We start from the raw sequence: 21,828 nt of genomic DNA, 5'->3' as shown, positions 1-21,828 counted from the left end.
ATGATATATAATCACAATAAATCTCCAAAATGAGAATGAAAGATTGATCAGGCTGGTACTTCCTACATTAAGATCTCTGTGTATTTGTTCGTTATATTACTTTTGGACATTTAGCAACACAGTGCTATTTCAAAAACATGCCCATTTTCCTGGTAGGCAGGAATATCCATATCCTCCCCACCCCCAAAAATTAGCAATATTTTAGAAGTTGTTTGTCATTGCCTGCTTCCTAGGGCTGACAGAGAGTATATATTTGCTGACTCAATTTGCTAAAAATCTGTAAACCGCTTAGAGAGGGCTGAAAGCCCTATGAAGCGGTATATAAATCAAATAAATAAATAGATAGATAGATAGATAGATAGATAGATGATAGATAGATAGATAGATAGATAGATAGATAGATAGATAGATAAATAAATAGTAAAATATACACTAAGTGTCCAGTAGACATATATAGATACTTTTGTGAAGTTAATCATAGCCAGTTAAGGAGTCTTGCTAAGTAGATCAGTAAGAATGGCAGGAATGAATCCACATAAAAAATTTAGCAAAACATTGTTAGTATTTATAACAAATTCAAGCCACATGTCCAGTTTTACAGGTGAAATAGTATATTTGAGTGACTGCATCATTTCCAGCTTGGAATAATTTCAATTTAGTTTTAGAATTTGCTAGGAGCTTATAACCTATCGTAATAAATATTATATAAACATTAATTTCTATTTTGACGCATTAGATGATCTATCTTTCAAAATCAATACTTATACTATCCTATAAATGAATTAAGATTTGACTAGAAATTTGAAAATATCAGGAAATATAAGAAATATAGTGAAAGTACAGCTGTTTGCCTTTAAATTCTGGAAACATGCTCCGAAAGGGGTTGTGCCCCATTATCATTATATTTGTTATCATTATTTTTGTTTCCCCAAAAATACGACAGGGTCTTACATTTTTTTGACCCACGAAATATGGCCTTGGGCTTATTAAAGAAGAGGGCTTATTGTTTTTGGGTTGCCGGGCAGCTACTCCCTTGCGACTGGGCTCCCGAAGAGCCAGGCACAGCTTCAGGGTCGAATGGCTGTGTTGTGCTGTCGCAGCAGCAACACAGCAGCCATGAGGTGGCTACGTTCACAAGAAGCCGCCCATCAACCGCCCTTTCCAGCTGGGCACAGCGCCGCTGACCAATCTAGCGGTACCCAGAAGGCACCAAGCAACACGAGTGCCTGTTCGCCACCCTCTGCCTTCCGCGGCTCGGCCCCTTCGGAATGCCCCTAGATGAGTGAATGGGGCTCTGTATGGCTGGAGAGGGGGGGGTTGCACGAGTAGATTTTCTGCTCCCCGCTCACAAGACTCGCAGGCTCACGATACTAACTCTGCAGAGCCAGGGCATGTCCGCTGCTGGTGCCATCCACCGCTTGGAGCTTTTTTGGCTTTCAAAGCACGGAGGATGGATGCCACTCTTGGAGTACGCTCTATGGTAGCGTACAGCCATAGAGCGTACTCCCAGAGCGGTATCCTACCTCTGTGCTTTGGAAGCCGCAACGGAGGATGGATGCTGCTCTGGGAGTGTGCTTTATGGTTGCACGCTCTGCAGCCCACAATCATAGAGCATACTCTCAGAGCGGCATCCATCCTCCGTGCTTTGAAAGCCAAAAAAAAAAACCACAAATGGCCAGCTGCACCAGCAGCGGACATGCCGTGGCTCTGCAGAGTTAGCGAAGGGCATTGTGAGCCTGCAAGTCGTGCGAGCGGGGAGCGGAAAAGCCGCTCACGCAACCCCCTCTCCAGCCATGCAGAACCCCATTCACCCACCTAGGAGCATTCTGAAGGCGCCGAGCCGTGGGATGTGGAGGGCGGCGAAGAGGCGCTCGCGTTGCTTGGTGCCTTCTGGGTGCTGCTAGATTGGTCAGCTGTGCTGTGCCCAGCTGGAAAGGGGGATTGCCGGGTGGCTGCTCGTGAGCATGGTCACCTCATCGCTGCTGTGTTGCTGCTGCGACAGCTCAACACAGCCATTCGACCCTGAGGCTGTGCCCGGCTCTTCAGGAGCCCGCTCGCAAGAGAGCAGCTGCCCGACAATCCCCTCTCTTCAGCTGGACACAGCGCCGCTGACCGACCTAGCGGTACCCCGAAAACACCAAGTAAAGTGAGCGCCTTTGCCCCCCACCTCATTCCCACGGATTGGCGCCTTTGGGATACTGCTAGGTCAGCGAGTGGTGCTGTGCCTGGCTGGAGGGGGGATTGTCCAGGGGGCTTATTTTTGGGGGTGGGCTTATATTTTTGTCCACGTGAAAAATGTGGCAAGGCTTTAGTTTCAGGACAGGTTGTATTTTCGGGGAAACACGGTAACAATCATTGAGACATCAGGGTTAACATTTATCTTCTGCTGTCCAGAATTCCAGGCACTTCGTTTGTCTCAGTAATTCTTATCTTTATGCAATTGATCGATGGATGGATTGTTTACATGCCAACACGTTGTTTTTGGATTCTTAGTGACCACATAAATAAATTTTCTCTAAGATGACCGATTTCTAACCTGTTCTTTCAAGTCTGCCAATGGTGTAACCGTCTTAACTGGGTCCATCCATCTTGTTGCTGATCATCCTCTTCTTTCCTTTCATCCCACCTTTGCCAGCATTGGAGGTTTTTCCTGAGAGCTGGGTCTTTGCATAATGTGTCTGAAGTAGGCTAATTTGAGCTTGGCCCTTTGTGCCTTGAGTGAGAATTCTGGTTTTTTTTTGTTTGATGATCCTTCAGTTTGTTTTATTAGCTGCCGACGACATTCTCAGCATATAGTTCAAAGATGTCAAAACTCTTCATATCCTGCTTCTCTAAAGGCCATATAGTGTCACAGAGTACACCATGGCTTGTACAATTCTGATCTTTGTAGATATAGATACATCATGGTTGGTGGTGGGTTTCAAAATTTTTTGGAACCTACTCTGTGGGTGTGGCCTCCTTTGTGGGAGTGGCTTGTCGGCCATGTGACCTGGTGGGAGTGACTTGCAGGCCATGTGTTTTCTTTCTCTCTCTCTCTCTCTCTCCTTCCTTTTGTCTCTGTCCCTTTTTTCTTTTTTTCTTTCATCTCTCTCTCACTCTTTTTCTTTCTTCTTTCTTTCTTTCTTTCTTTATTTATTTATTCTTTCTTCCTTTCTTTCTCTTTCTCTCTCTCTCTCTCTGTTAGTCTGTCTGTGTCTGTGTGTGGGGGGGCAGTGGTGGGTTTCAAAAAATTTTGGAACCTACTCTGTGGGTGTGGCCTCCTTTGTGGGAGTGGCTTGCTGGCCATGTGACCTGGTGGGAGTGACTTGCAGGCCAAGTGTTTTCTTTCTCTTTCTCTCTCTCTCTCTCTCCTTCCTTTTGTCTCTGTCCCTTTTTATCTGTGTGTGTGTGTGTGTGTGTGTGTGTGTGTGTGTGTGTGTGTGTGTGTGTGTCAGTGGTGGGTTTCAAAATTTTTTGGAACCTCTTCTGTAGGTGTGGCCTACTTTCCGGGTCCACTGGTCGAACCTCTTCTAACCGGTTCGGTAGATTTGACGAACTGGTTCTACCGAATAGGTGCGAACTGGTAGGAACCCACCTCTGATCATGGTCTCTTCCAAGGCCTTCATGGCTTTTTAATCAATTCCAGTCTGTGGCATATTTCTGGGCTGCTTGTTCCTTTACTATGGATGGTTGATCCTAAAAGTCAGAAACTATCCACCATTTCAATATCATCATTGTCAAAATCTCTCTGCTATATTGCACATAGTAATTATTATTTTATACAGTAATTCTGGAAAACTAATATGGAAAGATGATGATGCTAGGAAGATTCAAACAAGGGTTCTTTTGACATGCCATTCCATACGATTTTCCACTTCTTGTTTCAATATCTGTGCTGCGCTGAGTTTTTTCTGCAGGTAAAGTGGACTTGAATGTAGTTTCTTCTGTACAGATTCTTCTGTACAGATTTCTTGAATCAATTCAACAAAGTTTCCCTACCTCCCATTTGATTGCTTTTTTTTAAATGTTCACATTACAACAACAGAAACTAATTATGTTATATCTCCATGTACAATTGTACTGTGTTTCAGTGGCAGAAGATAAAATCAACAGGTTTTAAGTAGCCAAAGAATCTAGACTGGCTTTTAAGAAAACTGCTTTCAGAGCATTTGACGTGTATGACTGGAATACTTTTAAGGATATAAGTACTTATTGGGAAGCTTTGAAATGATTAAAATGCCTCCTGGAAGATATTATTTAAGTATAAAATAAACTTTGCCTCAATCTGAGAGTTAGATTGGATAAGTTTATATACCTTCTTTTTAAACTGCTTATTTTAGTGACAGCCTAATTTTGCAACTGAATTTCAACTAACAACAGCTTTGTGAGTGTGTTTCAGTAATCAAGAGAACCAGTTCAAACTATTACTTGGAGTAGATATTGGACCATTCTTTACATTATTCCTTACACCTGACCACATGGCTGTAGATTTTTGTTTCTTGGTTCTTAATTCAGCTCTTGCTGTATTATTCTAAAGATGCTTTATTGGGATTCAATTGTTTAATGCTCAACAATAAGCCCTAGAGATAAATAGAACAAATGAATAGTTCACTATGATTTGAAAACCTGAAAATGCAAAGCATAATGTATAAAAATAGTAGATCAACTTAATTTTAAAATGCCAAGAATTGCAAGCTATATAACACGGAATACTCTGGATTTATAGCAAAAAAAAATAAAAAATCAGGCTCCCCATATTTCAATTGGCTAACATTTGATTCTTTGCTAATTTTATATTTTAAAAACACTAATTTCCATTTCAATAAGTTACATAACACATACTGTAGCTCCAAATCTAGTAGAGAAAAAGAAATGAGACATAAATTAAAGACATAAATTAAAAAGAATAACGGCATTCATAATTGTGCAGTACTTTTACCCTGCAGACTAACAGACTAATCTATTCTATATATATTTTTTTTATTATCCATTTGCTTTGCAATCTAGTGTCAAAGTCCTGGAAGAACTTTGGAGCAAGATTGTCAAAATCTTAAATCAAATTTTTGCAAATATAAAATTAGAATAATCATGAGTAAAAAAAAAGATTGAATAAAAATAGATACATCAAATGTAAACCTAGTTTCTAAATGATTTCTTGAATGTTTTGAATAGAACTCAGTAATAAACATCAGTATATCTTCTATTATATTTCTCCATGTTTAATTTTATTTTTGATCAATTTCTTAAAACAGAATTTTCTGAAGATCTTTTTCTTTTCTCAGCATATCACTTTTCAGATTCTTCATTAAAGTTATCTGTAAGACTTTTGTGGTGTTTATTTATTTATTTTTTTGCTCCATCAAGAGAATTCTTATTGTTTGTGGGTGGGTTTGGCAAAAAGAAAGCATCAGTGCATATGAATTGATGGAGCCTCCACGTTTTGAATCATGGGAATATCTTGTATTTTAGTTATGTGAATTGCTTTTTTTATATTGACGTAAATATCTCATGTAAGTATCTTGTTTCAAGCAATAACATTTTTTTTAAAAAAAAACTGAGAATCATGTTACAGATGGGTTTCTGATTTCTTTGTATCTTATTTTATTGTATTCTTTTTCAGTGCATCCATCGAGATTTAGCCGCAAGGAACGTTTTGGTTACTGAAAATAACGTCATGAAAATAGCTGACTTTGGGTTAGCTAGAGACATCAACAATATAGATTATTATAAAAAGACTACTAATGTAAGTGAATGGCAGTCTTATCACTTGATCCACTATCTTTTCCCAGTGCATTTAAGTAAGGCAAATGCATTCTTAATGGACTTTTTGTACAGCAGCCTAACTTTTAATCAAAGAATGAAAATAATAGGCAAGTGTGTAAGGATTCCTAAGTCCTTTTTACTAGGAAGGGAAGGTTATCTGTTTACATAGCCTGAAAAAGTACATGTTACATGATGCTTTATAAGGGATAAATTTTAGTGGCTCTTTTTTTTTTTAATGGTGTCTGTTAAAACTGTAGAACATTATTTCACTCTTAATTTGTGGGTCTGTTTGAGAGGGACAGAATTGTTAACTCATACACATATACATGCCTATGCCACTATGTGGAGGTTATTCGGTGGATTATTTTGTGGGACACATTCTTTATGTAATTGATGATTTTGTGAGACACATTTTTATGTAATTGATGATTTTGTGGGACACATTCTTTAATTGATGACATTTGATTTTAGTCCTGTAAATATCTCTGATTAGCCATGTTTCAGTTGGGCTTCAAGGAATCTTGGTGATGTTCTCGTCACTCTTCTGGTTAAAGTACACAAGGTCTTCATTTACCAGTATATCGTATTCCTACAGACAGTTTTCATACTATCAACCTCTTTCGCTTTATGAATGTGATGAGCTGTCCTTATCACAGACAGCTACTTATATGAGGCTTTTTAAAAGGTATATTTGATTAAATCTACGTTCATAAAGCTAAAGAGGTTGACAGTGTGAAAACTGTATGTATGAATAATATTAGAAAACTACTGTATTTTTCTAGACAAATCCCTGAATGGATATTCGGAATCATTACATTTTGCCTCTTGCTAAATATAAATGCTTGTTTATTTTTTACCATATTTGTGTCTCATCTTTTTATATAATTGACTGAAAACAGAATTGAGTCGGATCCATCCAGGGATTGTCTTCCGCTCTAGAACTGTTGTGAGTGGTAATGAGTACCATTGGCTAAATCTGGGGCCATTTGGATTTTTCTTCATTTCAATAATTAAATGGAGAAGATTCTGAAAAAGCATCTGCAAATGCCTTCAGGCTAGTTTAGTTTATGATCAAATAAAATCTTTCTGGATTATATGAATTCTTTGGAAAGTTTAGAACCTTATACAAGAGATAATAAAAGATAATGAGCTTTTATCTTCTCTTCTTTTCAACCCTGGAGGTTTTAGTGTTGAATTCCAGGTCCATAGAAATGAACAATCATAAGTTAAAAGGTTTGTAGTGCTCAGATCCAAAGCTAGCAAAAGTACTTTGGACCCAGCACAAGCACTTTCTCTGTACCTGTCCTCAGCTGCTTAAAGGAGTTGTTCTGTTTCCCGATATCCTGTTATCACTTCCATAACACCTCCTGAGCTCAGAAGAGTATATTCCTGACCCCACCCATCTATACAAAACAAACTCAAGAAAGATGCAGATCAGGGTTGGGTTCCGGCTGCTGCTACTGCCGGTTAGTTAAGGGACGCGCTGTACATGTGTACTTGATGCGCACGTGATTGATGCGCGCTATGTGTACATGTGCAGTACTAAAAATGCTTCTGTGTATGTGCAGAAGCAAAAAGCAAGATGGTGGCTCTTACAGCGCTGTGGAAAGAAATGGTGTGGGGGTGTGGCAAGCTGAGTTATTACCTACTCAGCTCAACCGAACCGAACCAGTAGGAACCCATCTCTGATTTTGTAGCTGCTGTTGAATATAAAGCTCTATTGTCTGCTTCAGACATGAATACTTTACATTTCTGTTCACAAGTCTATGAATGACTCACAAGATCTAGTGCCGCACTATTTGTTAATGCATTTGGTAATCTTTTTTTTCTTATTAAATGCCCAGGGTCGACTGCCTGTAAAGTGGATGGCACCAGAAGCTCTATTTGATAGAGTTTACACACATCAAAGTGATGTGTAAGTAATTTTATCTTATAACCTTCTTTTATCTTCTTCAAATGAATTTATAGCTTCCTCCAAAGAAACAGAATTGCGTATAATAAAACACATATTAAACTGATTTAATTATATCTCATATAATTTTTCCTTTTAACCTTTGGACCACCATGGGAAATAACTTACTATAGCATAATTTGGACATATTTATACTATATTTGAGGAAATTTAGTGAGGTTTTTCCTCTCTCTTTTTAATGAATAAGAAAAGATCTTTCAGACTTACTGCATTAGATTGAAAAGCCAAAGAAAACAAGGAATATTTTCAATTTCATTCCTGATGTGTGAACTCTTTCTTTTAGCAATATTATTCTAAGTAGGTTTCTCCTTCCTGACTTTTCTGAAAGTCTTGATTGCTGTTTCATTTCCCTTTAAAAAAAAAGGTCTTAGATATTGCTCTGTTAATAATCTGGTTAGCTTCAGAACACATGAATGATCTGGCTTCTTCTCAATAGGTATAGGTTTCTTCCACTAAACCATTTTTTAGAAATGCACACTGCCCAAGCATTTTTTAAAAACTTATTTGACTTGCAGTTTATTCTCAACCAAGTAATTTGTGGCTTCCTATATCTTGAATTTTGCAGTACAAGATGACATTTGTCAGGAAATAATATTTTTTATATATTTCTCTAAGGATTGTCAAAAGAACTCTGGAATGAGGCAATAGCCTAAATATCCAATCCATATAATCAATTATTCCTTTTCAGCATAGTCATATTTTTTTCTTATTATTATTAAGCTTATATCTTACCTGTCTGTCTATGGAAACTTTCATGATTGCTTAAAATAATAAAAACAATTTCCTATATACTGGAAGAGGGAAAGGTGAACACATGGAGGAGTTTTCCATAATATTGAAATTCAGTTGCATTCTCCCATGCTCCAAACAGCTGGGCTTCTGGCAGTGGGAGCATCTTCAACAATCTCTCTTATTCCCTGAAGTAACCAGGCAAATTCATAATAAAAACTGCAGATAATCAGATCCCCAAGCCACTGGGACTTTAAATTCGCTATCAATGTCTTCAATTCTATGTGTAAGAGATAATTGTCAGGATTTTTCAATGTAGACATAATATGATATTTGTCCTTGCACTGGATAACAATCCAGAATTTTTACCAGTTGCAACGTACAGATACTTTTCAGGGATAGTCTCACTGCAATAGTTGAGTTGGCTTGTTGCAAGATATAGCTAGCCAATGCTCTGGCCCTACCAGCTCAGAAAAAGCTTAAGTTAGCATATTAGCTTTACTTAGGTAAACACATTCCTCATCACAGCTGACACCTGAAATCCAGGGACAGAAATCAAGGAGTACTTTCAATCTGCAAACCCATTCTTTCTTAATCTCATTTCAGCTTGTTCTCTCTCATCCACTCTCATCCATTAAATTTAGATTACATTTAGCAATAGCAATAGCAGTAGACTTATATACCGCTTCATAGGCCTTTCAGGCCTCTCTAAGCGGTTTACAGAGAGTCAGCATATTGCCCCCAACAATCTGGGTCCTCATTTTACCCACCTCGGAAGGATGGAAGGCTGAGTCAACCCTGAGCCGGTGAGATTTGAACCGCTGAACTGCTGATCTAGCAGTAGCCTGCGGTGCTGCATTTAACCACTGCGCCACCTTGGCTCATAATGATAATGTTCAAGGACACCAATTATATTACATCACCATAGGGATGCCACCCAAGTCTAAACTATGAAATAAATAATGCACTCAAGACCACCCAGAAGTATATCATAGTTGATAATACAAGCTCATCAAGAATGCCAGTTAATCAATGAAGGTAATCCATGAAGGTGGCCAATCTCAGTACCATACCATACTCCAGAAGAAACTCCAATAGAAATGGAACCTGATTATCAATTTTATCCAAATAGCAATAGCATTAGCAGTTAGACTTATATACCGCTTCATAGGGCTTTCAGCCCTCTCTAAGCGGTTTACAGAGTCAGCATATTGCCCCCACAGTCTGGGTCCTCATTTTACCCACCTCGGAAGGATGGAAGGCTGAGTCAACCTTGAGCCGGTGAGATTTGAACCGCCGAACTGCAGATAAGAGTCAGCTGAAGTGGCTGCAGTACAGCACTCTAACCACTGCGCCACCTCAGCTCTTATTGCCTCCACCTGGAGCTGGAAGGCCACTCCTTTCTCAACAGTCCTCCAAGAATGGAGTTTATGAGACTGAGTTATAATTGTAGAGATTCCAGGTCAACAAGAAATTGTTCTGGTTTTCATTTAGACAGGAGAACTTCTTACATTGTCATTAGACCATGATAAAAACGTCTAAACAGTTTTAATAGTTTGAACCAATCTCAACAAAACAATTCCTTTGGTTTTTTTTAAATTGCATCTCTTTAATTTTCCAACTGTAAGGAATTTAGCAGGATTTAGGTACCTCTATTGCATAGGCTGGATTACATATGACATTATTTTATGACTACTCAAGTTTCGAGTTTCATTTTATTTATATGCCGCCCTATTACCGGCGGGACTCAGGGCAGCGCACAAACCCAAGGAGGGGAAGGGAAAAACACAAAAACTACAAAAGTACAGGGCATTTAAAAACAACCAACAGCCACACGATTCGAGAGGGGAAGGGAACTCATCGACCCCAGGCCTGCCGACACAGCCAGGTTTTAACGGCTTTTCGGAAGGCCTGGAGAGAGGTGAGGGTCCGAATCTCTGCGGGGAGTTCGTTCCACAGGACCAGAGCCGCCACAGAGAAGGCCCTCCCCCGGGTAGTGGCCAGATGACATTGGCTGGTAGACGGAATCCGGAGGAGGCCTACTCTGTGTGATCTAATGGGTCTTTGGGAGGTAATTGGCAGCAGGCGGTCTCTCAATACTACACATTCTGCATATTATCATGTGCCAATTTATTTATACATTTGGTATGTTCAGGATATATACTGCATATTTGATGACAGATGGAGATTTAATTATAGGATAAGATTCTGCACTGATCTGATTCGCACACCCCTAATTCCCTTTTTTTTAAAAAAAATTTCAGGTGGTCATTTGGTGTCCTAATGTGGGAGATCTTCACTTTAGGTGGGTCACCTTACCCAGGAATCCCGGTGGAAGAGCTTTTCAAATTGCTTAAAGAAGGACACAGAATGGACAAACCTGCCAATTGCACCAGTGAACTGTAAGAGCTCTTTAGACATATATACATAGAATAGATTTAACATGCATTTGTGATTTCATGCAATTTTTGTCCTTTTATTCCCTAAATATATGTGACATCAACACAGGGCACAATTCACATTTTCTCTTGCAATTAATTAAAACGATTACAAACGTAACTGTCAATACATTGGTAGGAAGTATTAATAACTATTTCATCATAACTATAAAAATCTTTGCTTATAATTCTCAAATGGGGATTGTCAATTGTGAAAAGCAGTTGAAATTTTATTTCCATCCAAACAGCATCCAGTTGTGCATTTCACCATTAATGCAGGAAATACAAGTAGTCCTCAACTTACGACCAGAATTGACCCCAAAATTTCTGTTGTTAAGTGAGTTTTCCCCCTTTTTTCAACCTTTCATGCCACAGTTGTTCAGTGAATCATTACAATTGTTAGCAACAATGTTGCTAAGTGAATCTGGTTTCTCCATTGACTTTTTTTGTCAGAAGATAGGAAAAGAGATCACATCACCCCGGGACACTGCAACCGTCATAAATATGAATCAGTTGCCAAGCTTCTGAATTTTGATCTTGTGACCATAGGGATGTTGCAATGGTAGTAAATATGAAAAATGGGCATAAGTCCCTTTTTCCAGTGACGTAACTTTGAACGGTCATGAAGTGAATTGTTGTAAGTCGAGGATTTTACCTGTGAAGCATTGCTAAAAAATAAAGCCAAGGCCTTGCCATGATATCGGGGGGCGTCACAAAATAACTTTTTAATTGTGCCTATGGAGTGAATGTGTGTTACGTGTATATATGTGAGAGAGTGTGGGTTGAACATGCTGTGTTAAACTTCAGAGAAATTGAAGTCAAAATACCCTTTGATAGCAAAAAAGATATCTGAATTATTTTAACTACATGCAGAGGTAGTCCTCAAATTACAACAGTCCATTTAGTGACGGTTCAAAGTTACAATGGCATTGAAAAAAGTGATACATGACCCTTTTTCATTCTTACAACCATTACAATATCCCCATGGTCATGTGATCAAAATTCAAGACACTTGATGACTGACTCATGTTTATGACGGTTGCAATGTCCTAGGATCAAGTGTTCACCTTTTATGACGTTCTGATTATCACTTAACAACCTTGTTTCTAACTTAACAGCTCCAGTGATTCACTTAACAACTGTGGCAAGAAAGGTCACAAAATGGGGCAAAACTCACTTAACATATGCCTTGCTTAGGAACAGAAATGTTGGGCTCCATTATAGTCCTGGTCATAAGTTGAGGACTACCTGTAATGGAGTAGGTTTTGTGTTGCTTTCGATTGTTGCTTTTTTCTCTGGCTCCACTTTTTTAATAGAGTAAAACCTCAATTTAATTCATGTGGAGGAAGGCTGTCCTTTATTTCCAAGGGCCTGTTAAATTTGAAAACACCATTTGTGCTATTTTAAGTCATTTGTATTAAAGGTATCTTCACAGAAATGAGATAAAACCTCTGATACAATGGGAGCATTATCTGTTGCATCTGAAGTTCGTTGCATGTAACACCCACTAAGTTGAGATTGCCCTGTATATAAAAGCAAAGTATTTTTAGGAAGGAAAAAACAACAAGCAGAAATCATTATCTAGCTTGAATTAGGCAAGAGTTTATTTTGTTTAAATAATTGTTCAGGACCAGAAAAGCATTTGAAAAGCATTTAAAGCTTTTACCTAACTCAGATTGCTTTCCTTGAACCTCTGTAGTCCTAGCATATGGTTCACAGATTTCTCATATAATCAGCAATAAGCTTTCTATCTTCTACTTACGTATGGAATTATAGTACAATCTGGACAGATTTCCAGACAATTAGAATAGCCTTTTCTCTTTAGTGCAGCATTAGGATTACCTCCAGCTGAATGCCATTAATGGGATATTCCATGCCCATTTAATTTACCTTAATTTATCTAGAGGGTAGAAATAATGATCACACAGGGGAAACAGAGAACAAAGTTAGGTGATTTACTGTTCAATTCCTCCCTTTGCTAATACATAATTCAGGGATTGGAATTGATGGGGACAGTATTGATAACCTCACTTCTTTTTATACGTTATATATTTATATTAAATATATTAATGTTTAATATAAACATTAAACAGTACCGTATAACTAAGGAAGATTTGTTCAGCAAGGCTCACCTCTTACAAGTTTGAAGGTTTTTAGCATACTATTTATTTTAAGCAAAGGAAGATTTTGACAGCCAAGGAGGAATCCAATTCCCAATAGCTCTAGTTTCTGTAGCCAAGCACCAGATATAATGGAATTTGTAATTCAACAACAATTGGAGAGTGATCTCTTTTTTTTTTCTATAGAAAGCATTGCTTTAAAGTCTTATAATGATAGTAAGGACAAATACAGATAGTGAATAAGAACCAGTATAACTTACCTGGAGCTGAGCACAAATGAGTTTTCTCCATCAATTCTACATCCTATGAAATTCGTGAGCAAGGAGGTTAGGGGGATAAATTTTAAAAATTCTGCAATGGGGCAGGAGGCTCTCATATGTTAAACTGAGCGCCAGAAGGAAGAGTTTCCTGCTGTTCTTTTAACTTGTTTTTAATGCAAGCAGAAAAATCATGGTGTTGAATGACAAAAACATCACATTCACCTTTAACAATGGTCCACAATCTCTTTTCCGCTGATAGAATTTCTAATTGCAAATTCAACTAATTGCATAAAAATGGTATTTAAACATACTGAGTTACTTTGCCTAGTAATAAATTCATCTCCAATCCTCTGAAACCACAGGCATGTTTTCTTAAAGAGCAAAATACTTAAAGACATGTAAAATGTGAATACATCCTGACCTCTTGCAGAACAGCAGTGAGATATTATGAATATGCCATAGAGACATTAATTAACTCAATAAAATGCTGGTTTCCACAGCTACATGATGATGAGAGATTGCTGGCATGCGGTGCCTTCACAGAGACCTACTTTTAAACAGCTTGTGGAAGATTTAGATCGTATCCTCACACTTACAACTAATGAGGTGAGTAAAACAATTTGTCCTTAAACATTAAGTAAAGAATGGCAATAAGAGTTGTTGAGATAATCTGCATACAATAGTTCACTGGCAACCAACATATTACAGAAAATCTAGATGCTGGATTTTCTTTATTGCACATTTGGCCTCATGCGACAAAACAAAATCTGAACACAGGGAATTCCTTTGGGATCTAGTAGAACACAGGTGGGGGAACCATGGGCCCTTTATGAGCCGAGGTGGCGCAGTGGTTAGGGTGCAGTACTGCAGGCCACTTCAGCTGACTGTTATCTGCAGTTCAGCGGTTCTAATCTCACCGGCTCAAGGTTGACTCAGCCTTCCATCCTTCCGAGGTGGGTAAAATGAGGACCCAGACTGTGGGGGCAATTTGCTGACTCTGTAAACCGCTTAGAGAGGGCTGAAAGCCCTATGAAGCGGTATATAAGTCTAACTGCTATTGCTACTGCTATTGCTATGACTTGTGGACTTCAACTCCCAGAATTCCTGAGATAGCAGTCATAAATGGGCCATGACCCCTGTACTAGAATAAAGTAACCTACAAGGTGCAAGGTAGGATAGGTAAGATAATTGGCCAAAAAATATATTTGGGGATGGGATGATAGACACTTAAAGCCTTATTCTTCCCAAGTTTACTATTTTAATTTGTTACTTATACAAATAGAAAACAGTAGGGATGGATAAATGGCAGACAGAATGGATTTATTTAAATTGTGAATACATTCTCTTTCAATGTCCCAATAAAATTAGTTGAACTGTCTATTATATCACTCACATAATGCACTTACGATGAGTTAAAGGAACACTTTTATTTTCTTCTGTGCTTTTTAAGCTTTGCAGAGTCAAACAGATAGACACTTTGAAGAATCCATGCCTGATGATAATAATACTTGACTCTAGATGGTTATGCTGCAATAATTTTGATCTTCTAACTTTAGAATACTATCAACATTGACTGATGTGCATAATCTATAAAGCACGTCAATGTGTATTTGCTCATCTTAACCCTAACCCTAAATCTCTCTCCCAAACACGTGCGTGTGTGTGTTTGTGTGTGTGCATGCGCACACACACGCATGCACACACAAATAATTTAGAATCAAATCTTAGTTGTGCTCTACTTCTTTCGTTTTGCTAAAGGAGGATGCACTAGAATTTTAGTATTTGTATATAATACACAAAGGAATCTGAATATTGTACTAGAATTTTAACCGGGAAAAAATAGGGAGGGATATGTTATGGCTAAGATATACAAGTTCTGAAACTTACATTTAATTTGAAATATGTTTTTTTTTTCAAAGAGTTTTTGGAAGCTATTTGGAAGTAGGATACATTTGGATAATAACAAGGGAAAGATATTCTGGAATGTGACAGTTAAAATTACATATGCGAGCCTATGCCAATGGCTACCCCAAGTGTTGAAACCGAGTAAGAGTTATTGCGTAAATTGGTTCTAGCCCTGTATTGACCACATAAATCTGTTGAATCCACTGAAATCACATACACCCAATCTTCTCCTAATAGCTTCCTCCTCCCATTTGTGCCAAAAGTGTCCTGCTCCATCTTATTTCTCAAAGCTGTCATTCCAATTCATATGAGAAAATTATTACTTCTTTGAAGTCAGTGAGATCTTTGCCATTGACGGCAGAGAAGCCAGAGTTTAACCCTTCATGTTCTGATGAGATTCATCTTGTCTCTGGATAACATAGAGATAACACACACCAGACATGAAAAAAAAAATGCTTATGAGATACGGAAGTAATGTTAAATCAAAAGTTCCCTGCAATTTCTTTTATACTATGTGTTTTGCTCTTATTTATTTTACATTGAATTTATCATTACCATCTTAACTATTTTGACTTTTTTAAATGGTAGACAGGAAAAGTGTTTGAAAACCTAGCTTGTTACAATTGGTTTTTCTCATCTCGGAACCAAAATATGGCTTAGCAAATGAAACAATTGCATTTAAATAAAACCAGCTGTTCCGCAGAAGTTGAAAGAGAGAAGAAGCAATTCAAGGAGAAAAATAACTTTATTCTCCTGCCAGAACTGTTATTTCTAGAAATGTTTTAATCTAGCTTTCAATTTGGTTGATCCAATGGCTGGTTTTGCTTTCATAAAAATGCAGTGGGCATTGTTCAGCGATAGATGTTCCTTTGCATTCATTTCTTTAATATAAATGGCTTTTTTCAAGGAACACTCTCAATTCCTTGCGTGGTTTTGGCTGATTTCACTGATGCTTGCTTAAAAGAATGGCTCAGTTGATTGGGTCCCACAATTATTCATGTAGCAAAAACAAAACATATAAAAAGTACATTGTACTGCAGCTCATTTACCCTCACTGAAATGTCAAGGTATTATAAAACAGTTTAGTTGAATGAAATGATCTTTCTTTCTGCAAATTATTTCCATGTGTTGGACAAAAATAGTTCTCCGTAGGGTGAAAATTTGTTTCTTTTTTTTTTATAATGGCAAAACATTTCATTTGATGTGGTTAGTGTATGTGTTTCAAATAGTGTGGTTGAAGTTGATGTTGGAACATATACAGTACATATGCCTCAGAAATCCTTTTGCTGTTGTTTTCCTTTTTTGTATCTCCCTGAAAATACTTGGCTTCATGAGGAGTTGCTATTTCATTTTTATCCCATTCTTTTAATGGTGATTGAGAGCAGAGCAAAAGGGCCTTTCTCCTTCACTGTTCTCTTACCTACATACTATTTCTACTTCCCAGAACAAATACAGGGTATAAATCTTTAACAAAGATGTTCTAAAATAAACTTTAAAAAAAGTTAGTATCACCTTTCATTTGAGCTTTAACTCCTCTTTTGTTAGGCTAACTCTAAACAGATTATATCATTCCTTGCTTCTTCAGTCATAAAGTATCTGGAATTTCTTAGTCCCGTATTTATTTTGAACATAGTCAATCCATCTTCTCCACTCCAGTTTATATTTCTCATTTGAGTGGTCCTTGAGATATGCTGATATTTTAGCCATCTCTGCTAGGTTTGTGACTTTTAATGTCCATTCTTGAATAGTAGGCAAATCTTCATTCTTCCAGTATTGCGACACCAGCAGTCTTGCTGCTGTTATTAAATATAAAATCAAGTTAGTCTCTATAACAGTACAATCAGTAGTTATACCTAACAGGAATAACTGAGGAGTAAACTTTATCCTTTTTTAAAGAATATTTTGCATAATCCACCATAATTTTATCCAAAATGCTTTTTAACCTTTTTACAAGTCCACCATATATGGTAATAGGTAGCATTAGTGTATTGTTTATTTGTGAATGCATTTAATAAAAGCTTATTAAGACCAAAGCCCACACAAGCAATTCTTCATTATATATATTTTTGAATCAACAGGAAATTAAACCCATCTAATATAGCATCTATGTAAAAACAGCTTAAAAAGCTATTTAAACTCACTTAAAGTTAATCAGCACTGCGGTTAACGGCACATTAGGTAGGATGGGATTCTGCAAAGAAAGATCTGTGAAAATGCCCTTTCTTTTCTTCTTCCCAAATAATTTGAACTTAATGGTGAATACTTTTGCAAAGCTCATGTAGCCATCTTTTGGGGTTTAAGCAGCTTTGTGTAGCTTTAGGTAGTCTATACCAGTCTAAGCCTTGAGATAATAAGCAGCTCAAAGTCATCCAGTAATTTTCATATAGGGGATGTAAATTGTAAAGAAGAGACGCCTGTGACCATTAACTCATGTGAAAGGTCTCCCCTTGTTTGTTGCTACTTTGTGTGTGTGTCTATTAAACCACACGATGCATGGCACCATCTTAAGGCAATATAAGATTGACTTGCTTGTTTATTTTTCGTTTCAGGAATACCTCGACCTTAGTGGGCCACTGGAACAGTATTCGCCTAGCTATCCAGATACCAGGAGTTCCTGTTCTTCAGGGGATGATTCTGTTTTCTCTTCCGATCCCATGTCTTATGAACCTTGCCTCCCTAAGTACCAACACATAAATGGAAGTGTCAAAACATGAAAAGAACTTCTGCCAATTCCACAAAGGAATGAAACCACAGCATCTACAGTATTTACCACATGAAAAAGAGTCTCTTGCTTTAGACACACACAAGATTTTCTTGTGCATAAGAAAAACCAAAATTGGGGAAAAGTTGCCTAATTATTGCAAAAAAGAAAAGCAGTAGCTTGGAACATCACCCAATATTACGAAGAGAAGAATTTTCATGGGCCATTTGTGGATGCCCATGAGCAAGTTAGCTCTTCGGCCTGAAGCCAAAACAGCCTTTCTAAAGTCAATGGACATGTTGGACTTGAGGCAAACTTCAGACCAGCCTTCTTTGTTAATTTTGTAATATTTTGAGAAAATATATGTTGACACACACTTACAGAGCACAAATGCAATATATAAGTGCTGGATGTATGTAAATATAATCAAATATGTACAAATATATATTATATATTTACAATGAACTATTTTTTTGTATTGATTTAAAAATGCATCCTCCCCCCCCCTTCGAGGAAATTAATCTTTCTTTTTAAAAAAAAGAAACCGCTATTTGTAACTACATTTCTTGCATAAGACCTTTTTTTTTCCACTCCTCCACACCCTCCTCCTCCTCCTCCTTTTCCTTTCCCCCCTTCTTCCTTCAAATCCAAAGGTGAAAAATATTTTACTTTCAGGGAAAAATGGTATATCATTAATTTATTAATTAATTGGTAATGTACAAAAACAATTAATCTTTTATAGGGGTTGTGTTATGTTGTAATTTAAATGGCATTTCTATGCAGACAGCACAAAGAACTAGTAGATATATTGCTCAAAAGTTACTAGTTGTCAATTTTTTTTAAAAGAGAGAAATATTTACAGTATATAACTAATTCTGGAAATTAATGTTCTGATTAACTTGGGTTTCAAATGTTGAATGAGAAGCTGTTGCTTTAACTAAAACCAAAGCTCTCAAAAATAAAAACGTGTCTTTTATCAACAAAGTATCTTTTTATTACTCTCTTCAGTTCTTGCATTGTTACTATTCAAGATTGGGACTGCTAAAGAACAAGAAACATAGCCATTTAGAAAAGCATTCATCTCACCTTTTCCCAATTTATAGTTAGGAAATTATTTAATGGGGTGGACACAAATAGGGACTGAACAAATTTTAGACATAGCGATAGCAATAGCAGTTAGACTTATATACCGCTTCATAGGGCTTTCAGCCCTCTCTAAGTGGTTTACAGAGTCAGCATATCGCCCCCAACAACAATCTGGGTCCTCATTTTACCCACCTTACTTAAAATAAGAATGTACTCTAACTTGTTTAAAATTTTCTACAATCTTAAAGTATCCTCGGACATGCATTTGACTAGAAGGTATTGGTAGTCCTCAATTGAGCCCCAAATTTCTGTTGCTAAGTGAAACAATTGTTAAGTGAGTTTTGCCCCATTTTATGATCTTTCTTGCCATAGTTGTTAAGTGAATCACTGCAGTTGTTAAATTGGTAACATGATGAATCTGGTTTTGACTTTGCTTGTCAGGTCACAAAAGCTTATCACGTGACTTCGGGACAACTGCAACAGAATTTTGATCATATGACCATGGGGATGTTGCAACAGTCATCAGTCACTTTTTCTGTGCTGTTGTTACTTTGAATGGTCACTAAATGAACTGTTATAAGTCGAGGACTACCTGTACTAAAGTTTAAAGTTTAATAACATTTATATACCGCCCAATCCCGTAGGACTCCGGGCGGCTAACAACACAAATAAATCAAAAAGAAGAGAAGGAAAGAAAAGATAGATTTAAAAAACACACCATGCACTCCGTTCCAAGTGGGGCTGGACCATATTTTGGGGTCAACAGCTGCAGGCCTGCCGGAACAGCCAGGTTTTAGTGGCTTTACGGAAGGCCGAGAGAGTGGGAAGGGTCCGGATCTCTGCAGGTAGATCATTCCACAGGGCTGGGGCAGCTACAGAGAAAGACCTCCCCCGAGTAGTCGCCAACCGGCATTGCCCGGTCGACGGTACCCAAAGGAGGCCCAATCTGTGAGATCTTATAGGTCGTTGGGAGGTATGTGGCAGGAGGCGGTCCCGTAGGTATCCAGGTCCTAAGCCATGTAGGGCTTTAAAGGTAACGACCAGTAGATAACGATATCTGCTTCCTGGCTGTTTTGATGTAGCACTGTTTTTTAAAAAAAATATCTTCATATTAAAGTAACAAAATTGAGAAGATCGCAATTTCAGAACTTCATTGGAATATCTTTTTTGGCTGTTACTTTATATCTATTTATTACAAATAATTACAAATAATTTCACTTATCCAGTCTTAAACATTGATATCTGACCAGAAATATTAGATTCCTGTAACATGTTTTTTCAGAATTAAGAACATGTTTTCACGTTTTTAGACAATTTTAGATTGGTGTTGCCATGCAATATGAATGCAGTTCAAGCTGACTTATTTAACAAAGGAAAGACAGAGATAGATATAAAAAGGTCATTTCCCTTTGCATTAACAGAGGTTTTCCACAGGCATTAATGTTAACATTGCAAAATAAATTTCATTCACCTTAGGTTTCTTTTTTTAATTGTATTTTAAACGGTGATTTAGAAGTTTCTAGATAATGGATTATTTTATGGGATGCACAAATAAATTCCAAACTATGTTTGATTACATCAGCCAGTCCATTTATGGTGGCTCGGTGGATGTCTGCATTGGGCACCACAATCTTTTCTTATATTTCAAAGTTCTCCAATTGCAACATATGTGGTTGGTGGTTTCTAATCAAACCATGCTAATATAAGTAAGTAAGCCTCCAGTGTCTATAGAATGAACATTATATATTTTTATAATGTGGTTGAGATTCATAGAACATCAGTATGTTTGTCTGATATTTTCTGAACAACTTCCTCCATTTCCAGATTCTTTTATAACACAAATATATATCAAAATCTTTCCCCAAGATATCCACCATTGGAATATTTTTTTTTAATGTTTTGGCTATATTTTCATTATTGCACAGTATTAGGAAACAACAAGCAGAAAATTAAGCAAGCTAGGTAGAATTCACTAGTGGTCTCTATATAGTTTAACTATCATTAAGAAATGCTAATTATAAGTGATATTGATATAACTATGGTTTAATTATCATTGAGAGCCGAGGTGGCACAGTGGTTAAATGCAGCACTGCCGGCTACTTCAGCTGACTGCAGTTCGGCAGTTCGGCTGTTCAAATCTCACCGGCTCAGGTTGACTCAGCCTTCCATCCTTCCGAGGTGGGTAAAATGAGGACCCGGATTGTTGTTGGGGGCAATATGCTGACTCTGTAAACCGCTTAGAGAGGGCTGAAAGCCCTATGAAGTGGTATATAAGTCTAACTGCTATTGCTATTGCTAAGAAGTGATAGCTTTGAATAAGGTGATTTAATGTTCCTATTCTCTAGTGGCTAAATTTGACATTCTTGTAAGTTTCTAAGCCTTATGCAGAATATTTACTACCTACAATAACAATCTTAAAGTTCCATCACACATACAATTTCTATAAATTATTCTTTTTTTATTATTTCACAGAAATGCATGCTTTTTAAAGAAAGTTTAAGGAAAGGGGAACCCGCTTTTCCCAGAATAGTCTATTCCCTGATTAAACTAGTTACAGTAAATTGGCTATGAGATTTTGTTATCCCTAGTTACTGGGTAATTGATTAGAATGTTAAAACCTGGACACATTAGGCAGAGTGCTAACTATTGGCAAGTTATTTTGTTGACCTTTGCATGAGAAGGAAATGAATTGCTTACGGAAATTAATATAATGAACATGTTAATGATAAGCTATGGAATTAGCAACAACCAAGCTTTATTTGGCATACTGTATTACAATCATGCAATGCCATCTTAAGTGCTATATGTGATATTTTATCCCATGTTACTCCAGAAATAACTATTATTGTTTTATATTGATAGACTCATGAAAGAG

The 21,828-nt window shown here is 37.3% G+C and overlaps 1 protein-coding gene across 5 annotated transcripts in view; it reads left to right on the top strand.

Moving 5' to 3' along the window:
- The window catches only part of FGFR2 (fibroblast growth factor receptor 2), a 136,847-nt gene extending 117,996 nt beyond the window's left edge, over positions 1-18,851 (top strand). For all 5 annotated transcript variants that reach the window (XM_087725912.1, XM_087725911.1, XM_087725910.1 and 2 more), the window contains 5 exons: positions 5,600-5,722; positions 7,587-7,657; positions 10,708-10,845; positions 13,762-13,867; positions 17,716-18,851. In XM_087725912.1, coding sequence (XP_087582038.1) covers positions 5,600-5,722; positions 7,587-7,657; positions 10,708-10,845; positions 13,762-13,867; positions 17,716-17,880 — 603 coding nt within the window. In that variant the 3' untranslated portion in view covers positions 17,881-18,851. The remainder of the gene's footprint in view (positions 1-5,599; positions 5,723-7,586; positions 7,658-10,707; positions 10,846-13,761; positions 13,868-17,715) is intronic.
- Positions 18,852-21,828: the final 2,977 nt, after the last annotated feature.

Source organism: Thamnophis sirtalis, unplaced genomic scaffold (genome assembly GCF_051295495.1).
Source record: "Thamnophis sirtalis isolate CommonGarterSnake01/CBP01778 unplaced genomic scaffold, rThaSir2_p1.2 scaffold_11, whole genome shotgun sequence".
NCBI lineage: Eukaryota > Metazoa > Chordata > Lepidosauria > Squamata > Natricidae > Thamnophis > Thamnophis sirtalis.
The sequence above is the reverse complement of the archived record's forward strand: the minus strand, read 5'-3'. Positions and strand labels throughout refer to the sequence as shown.